Source organism: Apis florea, unplaced genomic scaffold (genome assembly GCF_048593485.1).
Source record: "Apis florea isolate Af1SG1 unplaced genomic scaffold, ASM4859348v1 contig_3158_pilon, whole genome shotgun sequence".
Taxonomy (NCBI): Eukaryota; Metazoa; Arthropoda; class Insecta; order Hymenoptera; family Apidae; genus Apis; species Apis florea.
Window position 1 is genome coordinate 5,929,647 of NW_028256713.1, and position 22,607 is coordinate 5,952,253.

General features: G+C 40.7%; 1 protein-coding gene across 4 annotated transcripts in view; it reads left to right on the forward strand.

Annotated features, from left to right (window-relative positions):
• nmo (serine/threonine-protein kinase nemo) overlaps nt 1-22,607 on the forward strand; it is a 181,859-nt gene that overhangs the window by 139,070 nt on the left and 20,182 nt on the right. For all 4 annotated transcript variants that reach the window (XR_015292417.1, XM_086909601.1, XM_086909602.1 and 1 more), the window contains exons 5-8: nt 17,936-18,021; nt 18,181-18,390; nt 18,626-18,814; nt 21,015-21,216. Coding sequence is in view for 3 of the 4 variants with exons in the window: in XM_086909601.1 (XP_086765727.1) it covers nt 17,936-18,021; nt 18,181-18,390; nt 18,626-18,814; nt 21,015-21,216 (687 nt within the window). In the remaining variant the exon portion in view is untranslated. The remainder of the gene's footprint in view (nt 1-17,935; nt 18,022-18,180; nt 18,391-18,625; nt 18,815-21,014; nt 21,217-22,607) is intronic.

Genomic DNA, 22,607 nt, shown 5'->3' on the forward strand with positions numbered 1-22,607 from the left:
TCTCCATCCCCATTCCTCCTCACCCCGGCAGCCCCTTTATCGGGTCGCGCCACTCTTTCTCTTCCTCTTTTCATCCGTCCCCGCGCAGAGATATGCAAATAACGGGGAACACGCGTCGCGAGCGCGGAATTTTCGACGAAGGAACGTCGTGTAATAATAATTATGGAGACGCGTAAGGGTGACGAATATTTACGACGCTTAATGGCGAGGGAGGAATGTTTGATGTTGTGGATATTGTTTTCTACTTCTTCTTCTTCTTTTTTTTTTTTAAGGAGGAATGCTCGTTTATGATATTTGGAAAATCATTATCGATGATTGCGAAACAATGGTTTGATTCGATAATTTTTGTCGATCGAGAAATATGGAATTTTATCGATAAGAATTATTGATTAAAAAGGGTATTCCACGATTTCTGATTATCGTTTTGCGTGTCAGAATACGTGAGACACGTTAATCCTGTATTTGGAAAATATTATTTCGATGTGGCAAGAATCGAGCATCCCTCGAAATTTTTCGCGGGATTTTATTATACAAAAGCTGACTCGCGAGTCACGATTTTTGAGAACGGAGTCCACGCTTCCTGAACAAAGAGACGAGAAATCTGGGACGCGCAGATTCAATGTGCCGTTTAACAAACGCATAACAAAGAGCAACCGAAAATTTGTCTGACGAGTATGGAGTAAAATTAGATTGCTCCGATTAATCTCTTGCTAGAGAAATGGGGATTAATTTAATCCTTTTACATGACTTTCAATCACTTTCAATTTAATTTTCTTATAAGTTTCAGAAAAATACGAAAGACTCGTCCCTAATCATTTGAATTTCGATAACAAATTTTGATAACAAAACGCGTAATTCCAAATAAATTAGAAAAATTCATCCGATTGTTCTATACGAATTGTAATTTTAAAATCGTAAAAAAAAAAAAAAAAAAAAAAAAGAAACGCTTAAATTATCCATATACTTTATATCGTCAACGATAAAGCACTGATAAATCACGCAAACTCACGAATGAAAATTAAACTTTTGTAAAAGAAAAAAAGAAACTCGAGGAAAAATTAAAAATGTTGTCGTCGAAACCGAGTCGGAGAGTAGAGAAAATTCTACCATTTAAATCGCTTTTTGTTTTATCCCGATATCTCGATCCGTTACCGAGATACAACGATTCAAAGTTTCCATAACGCTTAACATAGCGCGTGTATTATGAATGCGACCTAGTGGCCTAGATATTTTTCCTGGAAATGCGTAATACGTTTTTCTAGGAATCCCGTCTGTCGCTTGTCTGCAATTTGGGATAGGTCGGCGAGGCTAGGTGCGAGCGAGAGGTCCGAGTAAGCGACAAGGACGGGGATAATAAACGATCAGAAATTACCCTTTCCTTCACACGACGATATCTCGGGAACCGGAAGTCGTATCGGGATAAATAAAAATGCGTTTTAAAGGACACAGTTCAGCGCTTCTAACGAGCTCTCGTTCATTGACCGGAAGTTATTATCCCCGGAGTTATAGCGATTCAAATTTTTTTCTAATTTTAATTCGGTTTTTAACAGGACTCTTCGAGCTGAAGCGAGCTAAAAAATTATCTTTTCTTTACACGACGATATCTCGGGAACCGGAAGTCGTATCGAGACAATCGAGAAAGCATTTTAAAGGGCAAGATCCCGCGCTTCTAACGATCTTTCATTCGCCCACCGGAAGTCGCTATCTTCGAAGCTACAACCGTTCAAAGTTTTCCCAATTTTAATACACTTTAATCGAATAGAGAATTTTAAAGTAAATTAGACAACGAGTATTTTTACTTCTGGATATTTTATTATCGATTCCACTTACTTAACCGAACATCTTCTATTTACATTCTCATAAATATGCCAAAATGTATATTCCCAACGAAAGACCCCAATCGAAATTAATTATATTCCAAGAAAGGGAATCGAAAAGCTCGTTCAAGATTAACAAAGTGTATATCGCTCGTCGATCGTCGACTATCCCAATCGGGTGGAGAAAATTGCAAAGCGACAAAATGTTAAAACGTTGTGCAATATTCGCCATCGATCGAAAAGTTTCACCAAAGGGTGGAAAGACCGAAATGGGGGAGAGGGCCCAGGTTTTACGCGATCGATCCTCTTTACGAGAGCTGTCCGTGGCACTCGAGTGAAACGAAATCGTCGTCGAACAGCAGCAGGAGGGTCGCGAAAGAGAGGGAAGGAAGCATCGTGGGATACGCGCGTTCTATTCCCTCGACTGGTCGTTTCGATGAGCAAAAAAAAAAAAAAAAAAAAAGAAAAAGTGTACGTCGCTGAGAAAATCGACGTGTCACGTTGCCACGATGAAAAGTGTTATTGCGCTTCTTATTGAAGATAAGAATTAAAAATGTGTCGACGATTTTTATGTATAAATATATAAATTCTCTTAATACTCCACAAATACTTTCGTTAAATTAGGATCGATAATAATCTTTCGAAGCCAAACCAAAATACACAAAAGCGAATATAACGCGCCAAGAACAACGGTCTCAAAGATCTTCAAAATAAATATTCTCGCGCGAAAGCATGGACGAATAAAACAAAGCTTGCCTTCCAATTTCCACGGGAGAAACAAGAAATTCTCTCTCTCTCTCTCTCTCTCTCTCTCTCTCTCATTTTCAAGCATCGTCGAATCTAGTCGCAATTGCGAGCAAAAAAAAAAAAAAGGAAGGAAGGAAAAAAAAAAGAACAGAAACCAGGGCATCGTTAACATGTGTGGTCACAGTGTCGTCGAAATTAATTCGTCAAAGAGAGTGAACGACACGAGGGTGGAACACCCTTCGCGGTATGGAAAGTCGACGCGTTAATACATCATCTCGTGTCTATAGTTTTGTTTCTCTTTCGACCGCTAGTTTTCGAGGGTAATTTGTCACTGGTGCAAGACGCGCAGAAATCGGAATACAAAGGATACATTTCTCCACCCTCCCGAAAAGGATGGAGAGGGATGATTATCCTTTCGATGAAGATGCTTCATCCCTCCCTTTTTCTTTTTTTCTTTTCAACAAACGAAGTAACTCTCTTCCTTTCCTCGAACGTTAAATTTAATCAATGCTCTTCCTTTTTCGTGCGTGATATTTGTAATTCCTCATATTCAATCGTGTCTCGATTATTGTCATAATACGAATAATACCAATGAATTAAAAAATTAATTGATCGAATGAACCTGTTTTGAAGAATTGAAGCAAATTGTAAATTAGTTTACAATTTATAGGATAAATTGTTACTCGCGTTTTAAAATCGATTCGGGGAGGGGGAAAAAAAGAAGAGGAGACCAGGGATTGGAACAGGTGACGGTGTCCAGAAAAGGCGTGCGTGGCATGGAAACGGATGGAAACTGGAGAGAGCCGGAAGATTAATTCGAGACACGAGGAAGAAGGGAGGAGGGGAAAAAAGATTAGCCGAAAGAGAGGGTAACAACAAGAGAGTACATCGCCAAGATAACAAAGCTGAAACACGTTACAACGGGGACATCGTGAACAGGACACTTCCTCGCGGGTTAATTACGCTCTTATAAGATTTGCATTAATTTTCACTCCTAATGCGATTTCCAACATTTCTCTCTAAGCTCTCCTCCACCTTGGGAAGCTGTTTACTCGAGAAAGAACGAGCAAAAAGAGGAGGGGAGGGGAAGGGACGATGATGTTTCGGATCCTTTCGACGAGGATTTTTTTTTTTTTTGAAAATTTGAATTTTTTCTTTTTTTAATCACTTTAGACTCTTGAATTATTTTAATATCTTCAACTCTTTGGAAAATAAATTTGTACGTCGATAAAAATATTACGTAATTTTTGACTCGATTCGAATTTATCCAAGATCGAAACAAGGAATATTTAGTGTCTGTTTCAACTTGTTTGCATAATAATTTCCATAATTTATCCCTTTCGTATTCCAATGTGCGATGAAACATTTTTGCTAGTCGTCAACGGCGAACATTTTACAAGATTGATATAGAGGAACGATATTTCCAAGTTTATCTTCAATTTTTCAACCTCCTGCTGGCTACCCTCCCCCCTCCTTCCATCCGCTTATTGTTTATTCACTCCAAATCACCTCTATCAATTACCTGCTCCCCAGCGAATTTCATTTCCATTTAATCTAAATTTCATGGCTCGAAATTCAAATTTATCGTTTCATAATCGAAATTAACGACGAATTACCGGTCATCATCGGTCAATCAGAGTTGAACAGGGGAGGAGAATCGTCATATTTGGCCGATCTCGATTAAATTTTAATCGAGCGCTTCCCTTCCCTCTCCCTTCCGTTTATTCTTCGATCCACAACCATTCCTTCCAATTATCATAAATTAATTCCCGGGGAGGATTCAACTTTCTACAACCCCGCGTGTAAGTTGAATTATCGAACGAGGCGATCACGACTTTAACCACCCCGGCTCTAGATATAATTTCCTCGACATCGATTCATCAAAAGTACAGGGTGGAAGTGGCGTAGGCGGATGCCTTCGATCACCCTCCAACTTCCGCAACATCAATCGAACAGCTGTGTCGAGTCACAAGAGGAATACATCTCGAATATATAATATTCTTCTCCTCCTCTTTTTTTCGAGAGAGGATTGGAAAAAAGGAAGAGATTCGGCGAACGAAACATTTAATTTCGAATAGAAACGCTTATTCCCTCTTGTCTCTCACAATTTCTTCTTCTTCTTCTTCTTCTTTTTCTTCGAGTTTACGAATTACTTCTGAAACGAAGAGAAATCCCTGGTCGAGGCTGTTCAATAATTCCAGTCGAGGGAGGAAAATATAATTTATCGCGACGCTTGTCAGCATACCGATTCTCCCTTTTCGTTCTTGTCGCGTTGCGTGTCAAGTGGAATTGGATATTTCACGAAAATCCAGACAAGGAATTAGAATTTCCTTTTTTTTTCATCGACAAGGAATTGTTAAAATGAGATATCAATTTCATCGTTTCAGCGAACGGTGGAAAAACATTTCTCTCTTGAGAGAAAGAGAACCAAGTTACAAAAGCCGGGAATCAAAAATGGAACGGAACGATTCTCCTCCTCTTTTCGAAACGATGCTCCATGTTCTCACGATCGTTTCTTCCCACCCGGTAGAAGGTGGCGCGTAAAACGGACAGATAGAGGAGCAGAGTTGCTCTTCTCCTCTTGACTGGTCCGAAACCAGTCCTGCCACCGCCCATCCGTGACCCCAGACCCCGTCATCCGGTCGGTTGCTCGCCGCGGATTCTCCTCAGCTTCGCTTAACCTCCTTCGCTCTTCTTCCTCTCCTCTCCAGACGCGCTTTCCATCTCCTCTCCTCTCTCTCTCTCTCTCTCTCTCTGATGTTTTAATTAACGGCCGATCTTTGTGACCTGATACAGTGCTCTCTCTCTCTCTCTCTCTCTCCTGTTTCCACAACTTGTCGTCCTCTAAAAGAGGAAAAGAGAGTGTTTTCTCGTTTTCGAGGATGCGAGTGGGCAGTTTCGAGGCGTTTTCGTTCGCCTCGATCTCGTCTCTTTTCATTTTTATCGTTTGTGGAAAGGTTTATGGCGGGTGTTTGAGGTGAACCGCGGAGGAAATAAGCGATTCGACGTGTGGTATTGTGTTCGGAAAAGGAGGGGTATTTCGGGCTCTTGGGAAGATTAATATAGGAGAATTTGAGCGAGTCGGTATTTTATGGGTAAAGTTGTAAATTAAGTAAAGCGTTCTTGGCTTCTTCGATGATCGTGTTTCGTTGTTGTATTTGTTTCTATGAATATATATATATAAAAGAATCGTTTCTACGTATCGTTCGTACGAAATAAACGACTCGACTTGTGGTATTGTATTTGGTTCGAAGTATTTCGGGAGATTAGTTAAATTAAGTAAAGCGTTCTTCGTTTCGATTTGTCGTTGTTGATTTGTTTGTGTATATATATAGTAATATCAATGTTAATATTGGAGTATTTATTGAACGTAACAGATCGTTTCGAGATCATCTGTTTTTTGACGAGAATGTAAAAATGAATCGATCGAAAGTGAAATTGGCGGGGATAGTTGCATGTGTTCAAAACAATGTGCTTGTTTTGAATAACAACACGTTGAATAAACGTGCTGCCCCAAGTTAATTTTCTTTAATACGTAGAATCAACTTGCCCTCGTATAAACTTAAAAGGATTAAATCTTTCGCGAGGACAGAATTTTCTCTTTCTCTCTCTCTCTCTGTCTGTGTGTCTCCGTCTCAGCTTTTCAGAGCTTTGTAACGCGTATAAAGGACTTTCTAATTAAACAAATTATACTCCATTTACCGCTCCTTTGTTTGGATCCCAACGCGTATTGTCTCGAACATTTAAATTAAATGTAAACGTGCACAACTGTTGTAAAATTGCAAAGATTTCAAAGAACAAGCAACGTAGAAAATTATTCGTATTTACATTTGTCGCCTAAATTTTTTTTCAAACATATACAATACTCTCAACTCTTCGAGCAAGCGAATCAATATTAACCTTCGTCGAATGTTTGTGTATTAATTCAATGCTATTATCGGGATATCATTTGATTTTTCATACGGAAACAATGTCGCTTCGTAATAATCTCCACATTGCAATTTCATTTGGTTCTGGTATTCCACCAGCATCCAAAACTACGTAATTTGCATAATCGTCTTCTCAACGACAACCTTTATACCTCGTAGAATTCATCAATAAAGAATTTTAATACGAAAAAGTGACCCATCCAAACGCATTCCTCCGTCCATTCGCACGAATTGCCAAGCTTTTGAGCAACGTTGCGTCTAATGGTTTCGTCTTCGCGTATTTTCAACCGCGAAAAATTCTCCCCCTCTCCATTCTCTCGTATTTCCCCGCTTCTTTAATTAAGCCGAGCCTCAACTTTTCTCAAACAAGATCGCGATATTCGACCCTCGTGAAAGCAGCCAAGAAACGAGATTAACGTTTGAGCCTTTGTTTTCTTTCCTTTTTTCTTTCCCCTCCGCCAAAGTGCGGCGACAAAACTTGGCAATAGTAACGCGGCCTTTCAACGGCCGCCATCCGGCAAGCGCGAAATAATGCAGCGGATTTTATTCGTGATCCCCCAACGTGTTAGCTCGATTCGAGAAATTGTTATTTAATCGAGGGAAGATCGAATACGGAGAAGATTGATTCTCAAAGTTGTTTCGAAAAATCGATAAATTCAATACATTTGGAATTTGAAAATTTGGCAACACTTTCGAATCGTTGAAGAAAATATTGGAGACGTTCAATTGTGATTTAATAAAGGAAGAGGAGTCTTCGTTTTTTCTTTTTTCTTTTTTTTCTTCTTGAACTTCTCAAGTCTCGTTAATAAAAGATTTATAACTAATCGAAACGAAGCGAGTCGAATTAGCTGGTTTTTGCTATGAGAAGATTGGAAGAAGAAGGGGAAAAAAGGAATCATCCTGCCGCTGGCTAATCCAACGATCATCGACACGAAGTTGATCACGGACACGTGTCTGATTCGTGACGGAGTATTCCACTTGCGAGTGGTTTGCATCGATGTATAGAATATACGCGAAGAATCGAGAACCGAATAGGGAGAATATTCCGAGTCGAGTCGAAACCCATTAATTCGAGCAACAATTTTACACAAGCTTGATTTATATTCCCGTTCCAAAAAAATTTATACGTCTCTTTTCTTCGTGCACAACGATGAAGCAGTATCACGGAGAATATGTGAAAGCTTTTGTAAAAGCTTCCAAAGCTTTTTTTTTTTTTTTTCTTTTGTTAACATTTAAAGAAATATCACGTTCGAGTGTTGAATACGATTTATAAATAAATTCAACGTTTCTAGAAAAACGTTTCGATTTCAAAGCTTTCGAAAATCGAAAACAAAGGAAGGGAAGAATTTGGAGAAGAACGAGCATACAGGAAGAATAATTGAAAGCAAGAATTATCCTATGCACGAGGATGAAAACGAGATATAGATAGACACACGTGTAACAGGGTTAAATTTCATTAGCAAGGGGGAGGGGGGTTAATTAAACGGATCGAATTAAACAAATATCGAGGATTATATTCGCGAATAGCGCTCTCCACCACGTGGACGTGTTAACATTGAATTATTCCCTGTTCACGTGTCCGGATCGACTTTTATGGGTCGACCTGGTTTTTATTGGCTTTTTTCGTCCCTTCCTTTTTCCTCTCTCTCTCTCTCTCTCTCTCTCTCTCTCTCTCCCCTCTTTTTTTCCAATGCATCCCGCGTGCCTCGACACGTTCTACGAACACGATTGCTCTTTATTTCGCCCCGTTCGACCATCTGATATGTGTGCATTCGTATTCAGCAAATAATAAAGCCGTTTCGTTCGACACTCGATTCGATAACACGATATCGAATCAACTTTCCATTCTCTCTCTTTCCCCGTTTTATTTCTGCCTACCTTCCTATATTTAAAATTAAACCGGGAAAAATGGCAATGGAATTCTTCTTCGTCAATTTTTACATCGCATCTTCCGTTTCCGAGAGAGAGATAAAGAATGATAATGTATTTATTTATCCATTTATCGTTTCAAAGCTTCCAAAAGCTCTGCAAACCGTGTAAAAAATTGAGCACAAATTCGCAGAACAATAATAAAAACTTTCGTTGGCTCAGTTTCGACGCCTTTAAAAGGTTTCTTCTTTCCACCAAAAACAGGCGATGTTCGATCGAACGCGCGAATTTCATCGCGTGAATCCGTTACGTATATTATACACACACGCGCGCACGCACATACACTGTTAAAGGGATGTAGGCCAGAAAGCATAAATAGCGCGTCGTCGCAGCTGTCGATGCGCAACGGGACATAATACACGGAGATGTGTAAAGGAGAACGCCTCCATCATCCTCCGAGAAAATTCAATTTTCAATCGTCCCTCGTGGGCTTGTTTCAATCCCACGATACACCTAAGATTTTGCAACCGGATTACGAGCCTGGACTCGGCCTGGATTTATTTCCAGATATTTGTTTCGTTCCGCGAGCGGAATGGGACTTTTGAACCGGTTTTTTTTCTCGGCCCCGTGACTTTTATTGAAATTTATGGAACGATTTATGCAGAGAATTCTTATACGGTGAGTTTTTTTACAGTTTTCGAATTTCGTGTCGGCCGATGTATGTAAAACAGAGGATATATAAAAGCGATTTTTAACTGTATCGTGGATTTTTTTTTTTTTTTGTATTAGTAATTGATCCGTAACAAAAATTTTTCTTATATGTTTATTATTATTATTATTATTATTATATCCTTTCTTTTTTTTATTTAGCCTTCTTTCGTGAACGACGACTATTTTTTTATTATTTTTCTTCTATGGATAATTGATCTGTAAAGAAAATTTTCAAAGTGACAAAGTATATATATATTTTCCTGCTGGGTTATCCTTCCCTTTTTTATTTAGCCTTCAACTTCTTCCGTGAACAATAACTTTGGTATTTACCACTCGACCACTGTTATCCCAACTTGGCAAATATTTCATAATTTTAATTTCAGCGCGACAGCCAGACCAATCTTTAGAGTAATCTTTAAGTTGAGATTCGAGCGTAACTCGTATCTTCCAAGATTTTCTCACTCCTGAAATTCAGAAATTGATCGTTAGAGGATGCATCGAAGATTTTAAAAAGAAAAAGAAAGATCACGTTGCCTTTCCCTCGTGTCGCTCGTCGATCAACAATAAACGAATATTTAATAGACCCATTAGTCGCGCGGTCATAACAAAGAGGTGTGAAACAACAATAGAGCTCTCTATTCCGCTTATAGATTCGAGCTTCCATTATCGTGAAGGGAGGGGAGGAGTGTAGAGAGAGAGAGAGAGAGAGAGTTTGTATTGAAGCCGCGGAGTCAACGTTGTTGAATTTTAGCCGGCAAATAGTTTTCAGTTTCCGTGTACACACACAGCTCGAACGTGTAGCAGGCATAATAGAGATGATGAATACCCCCGGATTAATGAGGAGCATTAGCGAAATTGCAGCCAACCATTTTCTATAATTCAGGTTAAGCGAAATTAACCGCATTGTACACCAACACTTTTGCGCTCGAAAGACGATTCGACAACTTACCTACACCCTTACGTACAACTCATTCTTCCTCTTCTCCTCTTCTCAAACTTCCTCCCCCAAATTTTGAATTATCGTTCGAGAACGATTGTAAATGAACTTATCGAAAGAACGAGGAGAAAGGGAGGAGGTGGACTATGGAAATCGATCGAAGGAGGGGATGGACAACAGGTGCGACAAGACTTGGAGGGGGGACGGTGGACGAGTGGGAGGAAGGTGAGCGATGACCTTGGCGTGTTGACACGGCGGGGGCCGGTCCTTCGTCCTTGACTTTCGGCGCGATATGACTTCGGGGGGGAAGAATCGAGGCGGGTGCGATGAACCCGCGGAGAGAAGAAGAAAGATTCATCCCCTCTTCTACTCTTCTCCGGTTCTAGAAATTGAAGAAATTAATCTCTTCCTGTTGACGATCATCGTTTCTGGGAGAGGTATACGTCGAAGGATATTTCTTTTTTTTTTTTTTTCCCCCCCAAGTTCCAATAAAGAAACTCTTCTTCTCAGCTAGAAGAATGTTCTCGAAAGATCGAGATGGAGTCGAGGAGAAAAGATCAGCAATAAGAGCTGAACATTTGGCAATAAAAATCCTGTGTGTATCCATATCCAGTGTCGATTTCTCTCTTCCAATATCGAGAAACACGCCTCGCACGACCGAAATCGCTTCGACGTGTCGTGGATGGCTCTCTCTCTCTCTCTCTCTCTCTCTCTCTCTCTCTGTCTCTCTCCTCGCGTTTACGACAGAGTTGGGGGGAGGAGGAGGAGGGAGGGGGAGGTGGTGGTGTCTCTGGTGATTGGAATTGCGGTTACGACGTCTTGATATCGTAAAGGGTAATAGAGAAGGGTGGTTTTTTGTTTCCCGATCGATGGAGAGGAGGAGGAGATGAAGAATTCCGCGAGCTGTTCTTGGCTCGAACGAAAGTTGAATAGGAGATTGGATTCTGTTTTTTTCTTTTTTTTTTTTTTTTCAATTTATTTTTAGCTCAAGGTAGAAAAGGATCGATATTAGAGACTATTATTACGGAAGAACGATTCTTAAAAGTGTTGCTATTACGACACTTGTAATAATATTTTTCACTCGAGTTTATCGAGTTTTTTTGATTCTTCAAGGGATTTAATTAACAATACAGATTTACTTGTCATTTTCGTGCATCTGTGTACACACACATACAAAGTGTGTACACTTGATCGTAAAAATTTGATTTTTGCATCGAGTCCAGTGATCGCAGGCTCGTGCAGTGTATCGTATTTCACGATAAGCGTAACTGATTTTCGTCTCGATGGAATCACGAAACGTATTATCATCCAATCGACTCGAGTAATTCAAAAGGACAAATCGAGTTCGATACTCGAGGTTCGTGGATCTTGGCCTCGACCGTCGTCATCCTCGTCATTGTCGTCGTTGAATCGCCTCTCCGTTGGCCTTGCGGTTAATTTTGAAACTCGCGCGCAATCTCGCCAGAATTACGTTGTAAACAAAGAGAGAAGCATCGCGCCGATAACTCATTCCCTCTCTCTCTCTCTCTCTCGAAGTCGCTCGAATTTATCGATATCGAAGAACAATCTCGATGATTGTGCACGAAATTTCCGAACGGATCGATATTGTTTCGAATTTGAATTCGAATTTAAGAGAGAAAAGTGCTTAAGTTAAAACTTGAATTTTATCTTTAGATCGCACAAACGAGTTTCACGAGTTCAAACGCAAGACAAGAAGAAAATCGAAAAATTGATGAAGAACTGGTGGTGAATTTTTAAGATTTTCCGTGTATCCACGTGGACGTGGAAGCTTGATATAAATCCTGAACCGTTGACAGGTTAATTATTTTGCTCTTTTCAAGGTTTTCCCCCGGTCCGATCCGAGGTCCTCCGGGTTTATTAATCGTGGTTAAAGGTCGCGTTGCAAATAGGTCGACGAACCTCCCTATGTAAAGAACCTATTTTCACGCCGGTGGAAATATCGCTCTCTATAAATATATCCGTGTGTGGAGGGTCGACAAATTTTTTCAACGCGCGCGATGAAATTTCTCAAAACTTCGTTTCGAAGGAAGGTTGAGTATCCTTTGAAAAATTTATCTTCAGCGAACGAGAAACCTTTTCTTCCTTTTCTTTCAAATATACTCTCTGCAAGAGATCCGTAATCCCTCGAGAATTTAATTCATATTACCGAAAAATCGATCGCAATTACAAACTGTTGTAAAAATTTTAGAATACTTTTCTTCTTCTTCTTCTTCTTCTTCTTTTTCTTCGCGTTATTCTTCAAGAAGCGAAAGATCGAAGCAACAGCTTCGATGAGAAGGATGCAAAAAAGTAAGGAGCCGTTAATTCTCCATCTATCGAACCAGGCACAAGCTTCTTTCGCCTGAATAATTTTCAATTTCCCAGCCTTCGATCCATTTTCCACTCGCCATGAAATCAGGGAGAAGTTGGGGATCCGCCATTAGAACTGGTTTCACCGCGGCCAACTTCCTCCCGTAAAACGGTCTAATCCAGCGTGGAGCACGTGCTCGATTAATCACACCGTTACATTAATCCGTCGCCGCCATTTATCTCGCGGCGGTCACGCATAATGCCACGCGGAATCCCGCGTCCTTTGAACGCGCGACAACACCGATAATTAAAACGTAACTGATTCGACGTGACGCGGGTGGCTTACGATAGGCTTACGATACGTGCGATCGATTCGATAAAACGAAAGATAAAACACAAGTGGTGTCTCTCTTGAATTACTGAAACGCTCTTTAAACTCTTTGGAACACCTCGTCGATTGATTAATTAATGGAAACGGAAGAAGAGAGTCGCATAATGATCGAAAAGGAAAAAAGAGAAACACGACGTTGACAGGGAAGAGAGGGAAGAAAAAAACGCTGAAAGAGAAGTTGCAATCGTACAGAAGGAAAAGAAGGAAAGAATAATAATGCACGAGCCGGCATTGTAATCTTGAACCCGATAAAACGAAGATTCCTCGGCTGTATTCTTTCCTCTCGAAACAAAAAGAGGGACGAGGTCAATCTTAAAATTCCCCCGTAACACCTGCATTTGCGGAACAATTCATCTCTTGCCGCGCCTTTGAATCGAAAGTTTCCCTTTTTTCTTCCTCTCTCTCAACAACACCACGAACAATGAGTTCCACGCGTCCTCGAGCCGCAAAGCTAAGGCCACGTCTGTCGCTTGACAGGTGACACCCTGTATATATATTCGTAGGAAACCGTTTTATTTTCGATGAATCGCTAGAATCGGTGAGAAGAAGATGATTGATAGCCAGCAGGTGTCAATCTCCTCTCGATCTCGATCTTTTCGTTTATACACTTGTCGAATTTTTCTCGGCCAAAGGGAACGAAATTTTTATTCGAAAGTCGTTCCAGGTTGCACGAGAAGGGAGCACGCTCACCACATTCGAAATTAAAGAACGATCGCGACAACAATTTTTTTCAATACATCGGGGAATACATATTTATGCATCGAATAATCTAGAAATAAACGAAACAAGCAAAATTCACCGGCGCGCGTGGCCGGCCGCGCTGAAAAATTCAACCCTCCGGCGAGAAGCGAGCAGCGCCGATACCTAAAAATCACGGTGTTAAAAGATTCAAAAGCGCGAACGAGGGACGCGAAAATTCGATTCTCGCTCCCTTTGACCAACCAGAGACAGAGAGAGAAATTTATTTTCACGCGAGACACCCGTAAAAACGAATAGCCTTTTGCAACTTGTCGAACGAACAAAGAAAGAGACAATTATTCTGTCGATGGAAAGATAATGATGGAGGGCCAAGATCGAGGAAACGAAATTGAAACAACCAGGGGGGAGGGGAGAAAGAAGAGGATCGACGATGACATCCTTCACCCTTTCGATTTATCAACACGAGGGGAGGGAAGCCGCCGCCACGTCGGTGGAAAGGAAGAGAAAAGAAAGGGTGGCAGGAGGAGGAGAGACTTTAATTACCGGCGGGCGAATTCGGACGCACCCACGGGGCAGATTACCCCGGTAATATTACCGAGTTTTATTGCGGGGAGAGAGAGAAAAGTCGGGGTCTGAATGCGGCATGACTCACGGCACACTCATCTGCCACCGATGTTTCTGCTCTTATTGCAGCCCCTCGCCCGCTTCCCCCTCCCTTAAACGCGATACATCTCTCTCTCTCTCTCTCGAAACGATCCCTCATCCCTCGATCCCTCCTCCTTTCCTTCACCCTTTCTCCGCCAAATTCTTTCCACCTCCCCCCGCTCGCGAAAATGAAAAAGGGCCGCTCGATCGGCGGCTCCCCGTCTCTCCCCGCCCTTCTTTCTCGACGAGACGCGACGAGGGGCGGTTCTCGCGAGAAATAATTATGCGCGGGGGGAAGAAAGGGACGATACAACGCGTGCCGCGGAATGCATTTTAACGGCGTTGACGATGGCGGATGACGCGGGGAGGGGAAGGGCGAGAATTCGATAATCGCCTGTCATTCTCTGTCTCGGGGGATGTTGTTAAATTTCAAATTTTTCAACACAATATTTTTCCTATCTTTTTCGTCGAAGAGGCGCTTTTTTCGAGCGCTTGCAAGCGGATATTTTATTCATTTTGCGAGGGGAAAGTTGAGGGAGGCAGATTAGAATTAAACAGTTTGGGTTAATGGCGTTACGATAAAATGGTGTAATGGCGTGATGTGCAACGATATGCGAATAATAAGAGGGGGGGGGGGAAGGAAAGAAAAAAAAAGAATAAGGAAATACAAATGGAGTATGGAATTTTCGGGTCACGTAACGGGTTACGAGGATTTAATTGGGTTTTAAAAATGGACTTCCTACGAAGTTGTTGTTCCTGCTTTTCCCGCGGAATTTCAATTCGTGGAAAATTAGTAATGTGTAATTAATAAATCCACAACGTTTGATACAACGTTTCTTCCGAATTAATATACACGATTTAAATATATATATATATTCGATCAAGTCGAAGAGTTTACCAATGATGAAATTGAAATTTATTATTATTCTTTTCAATATTTAACTTCTGATTGATCGTGCGGTTTTAAATTTATATTATTACAAATCTAAACAATTTAAATTGCCCGTTTTGCTTTCGCATTTATCGTGTTGTTGTAATTTTAATCCTAAAGCTATGACCGAAAAAAAGATTCCACCAAGCAATCCCGAATGGAAATTTCGTCCGATATCGAACAACAAACCGCGCGTAAATTTTAATTGGTAAACTCATAAACAAATGTATGATTAAAAAAAAAAAAAAAAAAAAAACTCTATCGAACTTAATACCTGAATTAAAACCAAACGCCCTGTTTAAATATCACGCTTTGTAAAGTATTTTAAACATTTTAACATTTACTTTTTATATATCGCAGATATATTGGTTGGTGAAATATTCGGAACGAAAAATCCGCGTATTAATATTCGACCGCAAATTCGCAATGAAATAATTATCGCAGCCGTGGGATTCGGTCCGAAATGAAATGTTTGCCGGCAGCCGACACGCGTGTCCATTTCGAAGGGATTACACGAACGTTTACACTCGTCGCCCGTTAGTCAACCCCTTTTCCCAAAGCCTCGAGTCGCGCTTTCGAGGGGTGTCTAATCTGTCCTGTATTCAACCCGCGCCCCCAAATCAACCCTCCGCCGCCATCGCCGCCTTCAATCTGCCTTCGTATCGTTTCGCCCAGCGGTTTCCCCAATAAGGGGAGCTCAAACGCGAGAATGTGACTTCGTGAAAGGGGGTGGTTTTAATGGATACCAACTCGCAACTTGGCGTCAATAATCGATCTTTCCTTCGATCGATGACGACGATATTAAATCGAAAAAATTTGTAAATTTAGAGGATGGAGAGAAAATTTGGAAATCTGAAAATTGTATAAATTGCCAAGCTGAAACTCGGCATCTGTAATCGATCTTTCCCTTCGATCGATGACGATGATATTAAATCGAAAAAATTTGTAAATTTAGAGGATGGAGAGAAAATTTGGAAATCTGAAAATTGTATAAATTGCCAAACTGAAACTCGGCATCTGTAATCGATCTTCTCTTCGATCGATGACGATGATATTAAATTGAAATATAAAAATAATAATGTAAAAAAGGAAAATTTGTAAATTTAGAGGATGAAGAGAAAATTTGGAAATCTGAAAATTGTATAAATTGCCAAGCTGGAATTTGGCGTTAGTAATCGATCTTCCTTTCGATTGATAATCGACGATATTAAATCGATGGTTATAATGCAAAAAGGAAATATTTGTAAATTTAGAGAGAAAATTTGGGAAAGTAATGCAAAGAAGGAAAATTTGTAAATTTAGAAAGAAAATTTGTGAATGTGAAAATTGTATAAACTGCGACGCTGCAACTTGGCGTCAATAATCGATCTTCCCTTCGATCGATGACGATGATATTAAATCGAAAAAATTTGTAAATATAGAGGATGGAGAGAAAATTTGGAAATCTGAAAACTGTATAAATCTCGAAAGCTTGGAAATCTGTGTAAACGGATATAATTCGTGAGGAGACTCGTTAAAAATTAATTTCGTAGAAGTTCGTTATTCTCGAGTGGAGATGAAAGGAACGGAATTGTATATAAAAATCTCGGAAGCATCCTTCTAGGATCCTTCTTCTTGTTTTCCTTTATTCCTCCATCTTCCGATAATAAGGACAGGTTTCTCGCTCGATCCGGATTTCAATTTAAAACAGGTTTTCGGCTCGCGCGAAATTACCATCGACCAAGGACGTTCCGCGATTTCGATGCAATTTGTCGTCGATTTGACGAACACTTAGGGGTACACGACCCGACTTATTCCACTTATCCCAACGTTCAATAAAATGTTAATAATCCCGTTTAATCCCGTTTCCACGAGCCATCGTGGAGCACGTCGATCGAGCACCGCATTCGTATCTCCACTCGTTTATTCGACGAATCGAAAGCATCCGAGATATAATAATCGGAGGCAATAAATGCAATAATATCGTAAATTGATAATTATTGTCGCGAAAAGTAACGAATCTGGTTTCCAAATATATAATCCAAACCGCACATTCATCCCATTATTAAAACATATCCATTTTCAAATCTCTATTCCGTATACGACGAGTATATATTGAAAGTACATATATCCGCTCGTAATAATCGAACTCGTAAACGCGTTATATTACAATCGATACGAGTGTTCGAAACAAAAATATAACCAGTAAATATGTTCAAGAGTGAGGAATCGTCATCGACCTAACTTAATTAGTTAGCAGTTATCCTCTGCCTTTCCTTCGATTCCTTCTTTCCCCTTTTTTAACGAAATACGAATAATCGACGGGTTCTTCATCGTTCGTAAGAAAAAAACTGGCTACGATGATTATCGGGTTAACAACGCGTGAAACGACACGTGTTCGGAACGAAAGTAGCGAATAATAGCCGCGGATTGGAGAGAGAACATCTTCGATGGATGGATCTCTCCGGTGAATGTATGCAGATTTGCCGAGCGGAGTGAAGAGGGCTCTAACGATCTGGGAGGAATTTCGTGAAAATCGAGGTCGCGCGTTTCGACGCGAGCAACGATCCTTGTCTTTCCAGGTTTTAGAGGAACGATAATAATGGCTCGCCGCCGCAAAGTTTGATCGTCTTGGAACGTGGCCTCCGGTTTACCGAGCGCCGAGCTTTCCAAGGAATTTCGAGAGGGTTTGAAACATATGGGGGAAAGATCGGGGAATTTTAGAGTTTTCGGGGATCGGAAATTTAATTTGGATAGTTGGGGATAGTTGTTGGGCGGGGTATCGAGCAAGCTGGAAATTCGGTACCTCAGAAATCGGAAAACGTAGGAATTTCGAAAGATTCCCACAACTAGTTTCTTCTTCTAATTTGCGAATCTCGGAATCTAAGAATTCAAGATTTTGCTTCGAAAGGATTGGTAAAAAGTCTTGGAATCTCGGAGGAAGCCAATGAATTTGTTTTCCGTTTCCAGGCCTCAAGTACCTTCACTCGGCCAGAATCCTGCACAGGGACATCAAGCCAGGCAACTTACTCGTGAACAGCAATTGCGTGTTGAAGGTAAGATTCAACCCTCTTCTTTCAAAGCCTTCCTTCTCTCGCTCGTTATTCCACGTAAGAGGAAGGAAGAAAGAAAGAATAAGGGAGGAAGGAGTTGGTGGTCTCTCTCTTCCTTAACACGAGAGAACGAGAAAATTACACGTTGTTGTTGGCGAACAGATCTGCGACTTCGGCCTGGCCCGAGTCGAGGAGCCGGATCAGAACAAGCACATGACCCAGGAAGTGGTGACGCAGTATTATCGCGCACCGGAAATCCTGATGGGGGCGCGACACTACACGGCCGCCGTGGACGTTTGGAGCGTCGGTTGCATTTTCGGGGAGCTCCTTCGTCGCAGGATCCTTTTCCAGGCGCAGAGCCCCGTGCAACAGGTAAGTCTTCCCCACCATCAACGCACCATGAAAGATATATCTCTGAGTCGATAATTTAATGCATCTTCGATATTTAAAAGAAAATAAGCGAAATTTTATTCCGATAAAATGTCTGGAGGAGAGTCGTTAAGAAAAGAGAAATGGAGGATTGGCAGGGAGATAAATTTTCCTGATGCACCGTCGAAAGGGGAGAGCGGATATTTTAAAATGGAGCACGTTTTCATTCGCTTTGCAGCTGGAACTGATCACAGAATTGCTGGGCACGCCAACCCTCGAGGACATGAGGTTCGCGTGCGAGGGTGCGAGATCCCACATGCTGAGGCGCGCGCCCAAGCCACCCTCGTTGACGGCTCTCTACACCCTTAGCAGCCAGGCGACGCACGAGGCCGTCCATTTGCTCTGCCAGATGCTAGTCTTCGATCCTGTAAGTTTTCTTCCCGCCCTCCTCCTCCGGATATTTCACTCTCCTTTTTTCTTGGAGGAAAACTTGGGGACGAGCGTCTGTTTTTTTTCTTTTAGAGAATAAGAATAAAATTATTTCAGAGGTATTCGAAAGTGTGAAAAGTTTGGGGGGAATCGATGGAGATTTTATTTTTAGATCGAAAAAACGAAGAAAGGTTAGGCTGTTTGTTGATATTGTTTGGGACATCGCTTGAAAACGATGAAGTTTTGATCTTTAGATCGAAATATATATATATATAGAGTCTGTATATTTTTCGATGCTTGATGCTTTTGTTTTTAGATTGAAATAGGAAGGAAATAATATTAGACAAGATGAAAAAATTTTTCCTCGCTCCTGAAAAATTTAATCTCGAAGGAAATAATTTTGTGTATGACGGATCTCTCGTTTCGTTTATAGATGTATTTTAAAAAAGAAATACAAATTAATTTTGAAAATTAACGATGATACGACCGAGGATAAAAACCGAGAAGATTTCATTGAAAAATTCATTAATTGAAATCTGATTTGAACGGACCGCTTCTTGCTCATTTCGCTTCTTTCAATTAGAAGGATTAGACACGAGTCGAAGATCGAAACTCAGCTTTCTAAAACCAGACTTTCTTCTCGCTTCTCTCTCTCTCTCTCTCTCTCTCTCTCTCTCTCTCTCTCTCTCTCTCTCTCTCTCTCTTTGAAAATCGTCAATTTATACCGGTTTGAAACGAATCTTCTTCGAGAAATTCCGAAAGTTGGTCAGCTTCTTTACTTAAGTTAATCATCGAGCTGGCCAACTTCCGTTTACACAGCGGGTTAACAAGCAAGTTTCCGGCTTTATCGCTTCTTAACCACCCTTATCGACGACACGGAATCATCCCCTCCGCAAACCCGAAACTGCACCACGCTTCGTGAATTGCAATCTTTTTCCTCGAGCAAGCAAACGAAGAGAGAGAGAGAGAGGGAAAGAAAGAAAAAGAACGGAATATTCACAGTTAATAAAAAAAAATGGAACGATGACCACGACATCGTAAAATTCTCGCCAACACCAACATATAGTTCGAGATACATAATATATATATATAAAACTAAAGTTGCAATAAAATCTTTACAGTCTTCTCCTTCTCATCCTTAAAAAAAAAAAGAAAGAGAAAAAAAATAAGGAGGATCAGAGAGAGAGAGAGAGAGAGAGAGAGCTCATACGCGTCGCGAACGTCGATATTTGTACCGCGAGGTAAAAATAACAAAGGCATGTACAGAGAATTTCAATAATTCCATTAAAATTAAGACGTAAGAGAGTCTGAGCGCCCGTTATTGGCTTCGTTCGAACAACTTCTTTGCACGCCAACGCAGCAGCCTACTTTTCCATCGAATACGTTTCGTGGTTAGGGCGAGAAAACATTCGGATCGATCGTGAAACGATACGAATCGTTTGAAATATAATAACGATCGATGAATCTTTGTTTTTAACAGTTAAAACACGAGGCGTAAAATCGTTTCATCATTGCAAAATTGTATATATATGTATACAACAGGTTGGAAACTTTTCGCGGATTCTTTGCAATGGGGTGTTTCGATACGTTTTTTCGTGGCTTCCTGCATTACAGCGGGAAACAAGAGAGGATTCGCGGAGGTTTAATTAGAATCTGAAGTTTCTGGAATGGAAAAGACCGGGAGAAAGTCGGAGGAAGCTTCGAGGGGAAAGAGGGGAGGGGGGAGGGGGGATTAAAACTCGAAGGCGACACGAAAAATGTGGAAACTTTGAATTTATCTTCGAGTTTGTTGCGCCCGAACTCGAGGGGGAGAGAATATATTTAAGCGTTTGCAAAAGGATGGAAGCAAAAGTTTATTAGAAAAGAGATGTTCTACTTAATAAATAAGACTTAAACTTTCCCCTCTTGTTTGCAAAAACAAAATTTATCAAAAAAATCAAGAAGAAACAAGGATACGTGTAATCTTTGGAACAATTTGAGAAATTTTCCAGACGAACTTATTATTAACGATTATAATTCGCCCAAATTTTTCCCCTAAAATATACCCAAGTTCAATTTTTCCCCCACTTCCTTCCTAATAGTAATTAACCAGCCTCGTAACAGATAAGCAAAGTCGAGAAGAAGATCGGTCGTTTTCTTCGAGCACAGTTTTTCTTTATCGATCCATGTTTTGACCGTGTTCAACGAACTTCCCGCAGGACAAGAGGATCACGGTGGTGGATGCACTGGCGCATCCCTACCTGGACGAAGGGAGACTGAGATATCACTCGTGCATGTGCACGTGCTGTTACACGACCAGCGGCGGCTTGAGACAGTACACGGGCGACTTCGAGCCGGCCACGTCGCATCCGTTCGACGATCTTTGGGAACGGAAGCTCACCACTGTGCAGCAGGTGAAAGGTAAGAGGACCTCTTCGAACGAGCTGTTCTTTCAACTTATTATTATTTTTTTTTTTTCTTTTCTTTCGACGACGAAGTTTCATTTGGAAGATCCTTTTGTAGTAACACGTAATCTTTCTGAATCTTTTTCTCTTTTCTTTTTGTAATTTTGTTGGTGACGAAGAAGATGAATTTGTTGAATGATCGAAAAATTTGTTATTATTAGCGTATAGTTGATAATTTTTTAATTTTTGAAAAATTCGGAAAGCGACCTAGATTTTCAGACTTTTATTCCATCGAGTGGAACGAATAGAGAGAAAGAGAGGTGTGCACTCGAGAGATTGCATACCTCGTCGGAAGAATCGGTAAATCCTTCGGAATTTCCTTCTCGTTTCGACGAAGAAGATAAATGAAAATCGTGATCGTAAAACGCTTTGTCAAAAATTCTGTTCTGTTCAGATTCGAACTTTTTCTTCTTCTTCTTCTTCTTCTTCGTCTCACGATGTTTACAACGTGAAACGAACGAAATTCCACAAACGTCCAGCCACAAACGTGTTTACCAAAAACACGCTCCCAAACGTGTTCCCTCTTGAACAAGTAAAAAAAAAAAATCAGAAACGAATCACCAACAGAGAAAAATCTCGATCTCAACTTGAAAACAGAAGGAAGGAGGGGAAAACAAATTTATTTTACCGTCTTCTCTAAATCTAAACCAACTATCTCGGCATCGTGAAATTTTCTGCCGCGGATTCAATAATCGATCGATCGAGCGACGCTAATAAATCGTGAATTTTCCACGGCATCCCGATTTTCAGAGGCGATCTTAACGCCAACGCCGCGTGACTCGAGCGAAAAATATTCAATGGTCCAATAACGAGCCACTTTCGACGAATATTAAATAAAGCGAGGGACGAGGGAGGAATTCTGTATCCGAGAGATAAGATACATATTTTTTTCTCTTCTCGTCAACAGAGCGGAAAAATGTTCGTATTTCAAAAATATTGAATATTGAAAATGGAAATATAATTCACGAAATTATTTGAATAACTCTTCTCTCAAAGAACATGGAGAAGCGTTAACATTTTATTCGTAATCGTCCTTTTTCAATTATTGGTTACAGAGAAACAATCGTCATACATCTTTTCCATTCTCAATGATCAATCAAACTTCCCGATCTCTAACATCGAATTGCATCACCTTGCTCTCGTTTCGATAAAAGATGGTGGCGAAAAATACCAACGAATACTACGACCTGAACGATTTTAAAAATGGACTCGCTACTTTGCTCTCCCGGTTGCAGAGTAATCGGGGAAGGGGTGAGTTTGCCAACAGAGTTTGCCCGACGCGACACCGCCACGGGAGAAAAATGTATCATGCGTGTGACTCACGCGCGGATTATTAATAGAAAACGT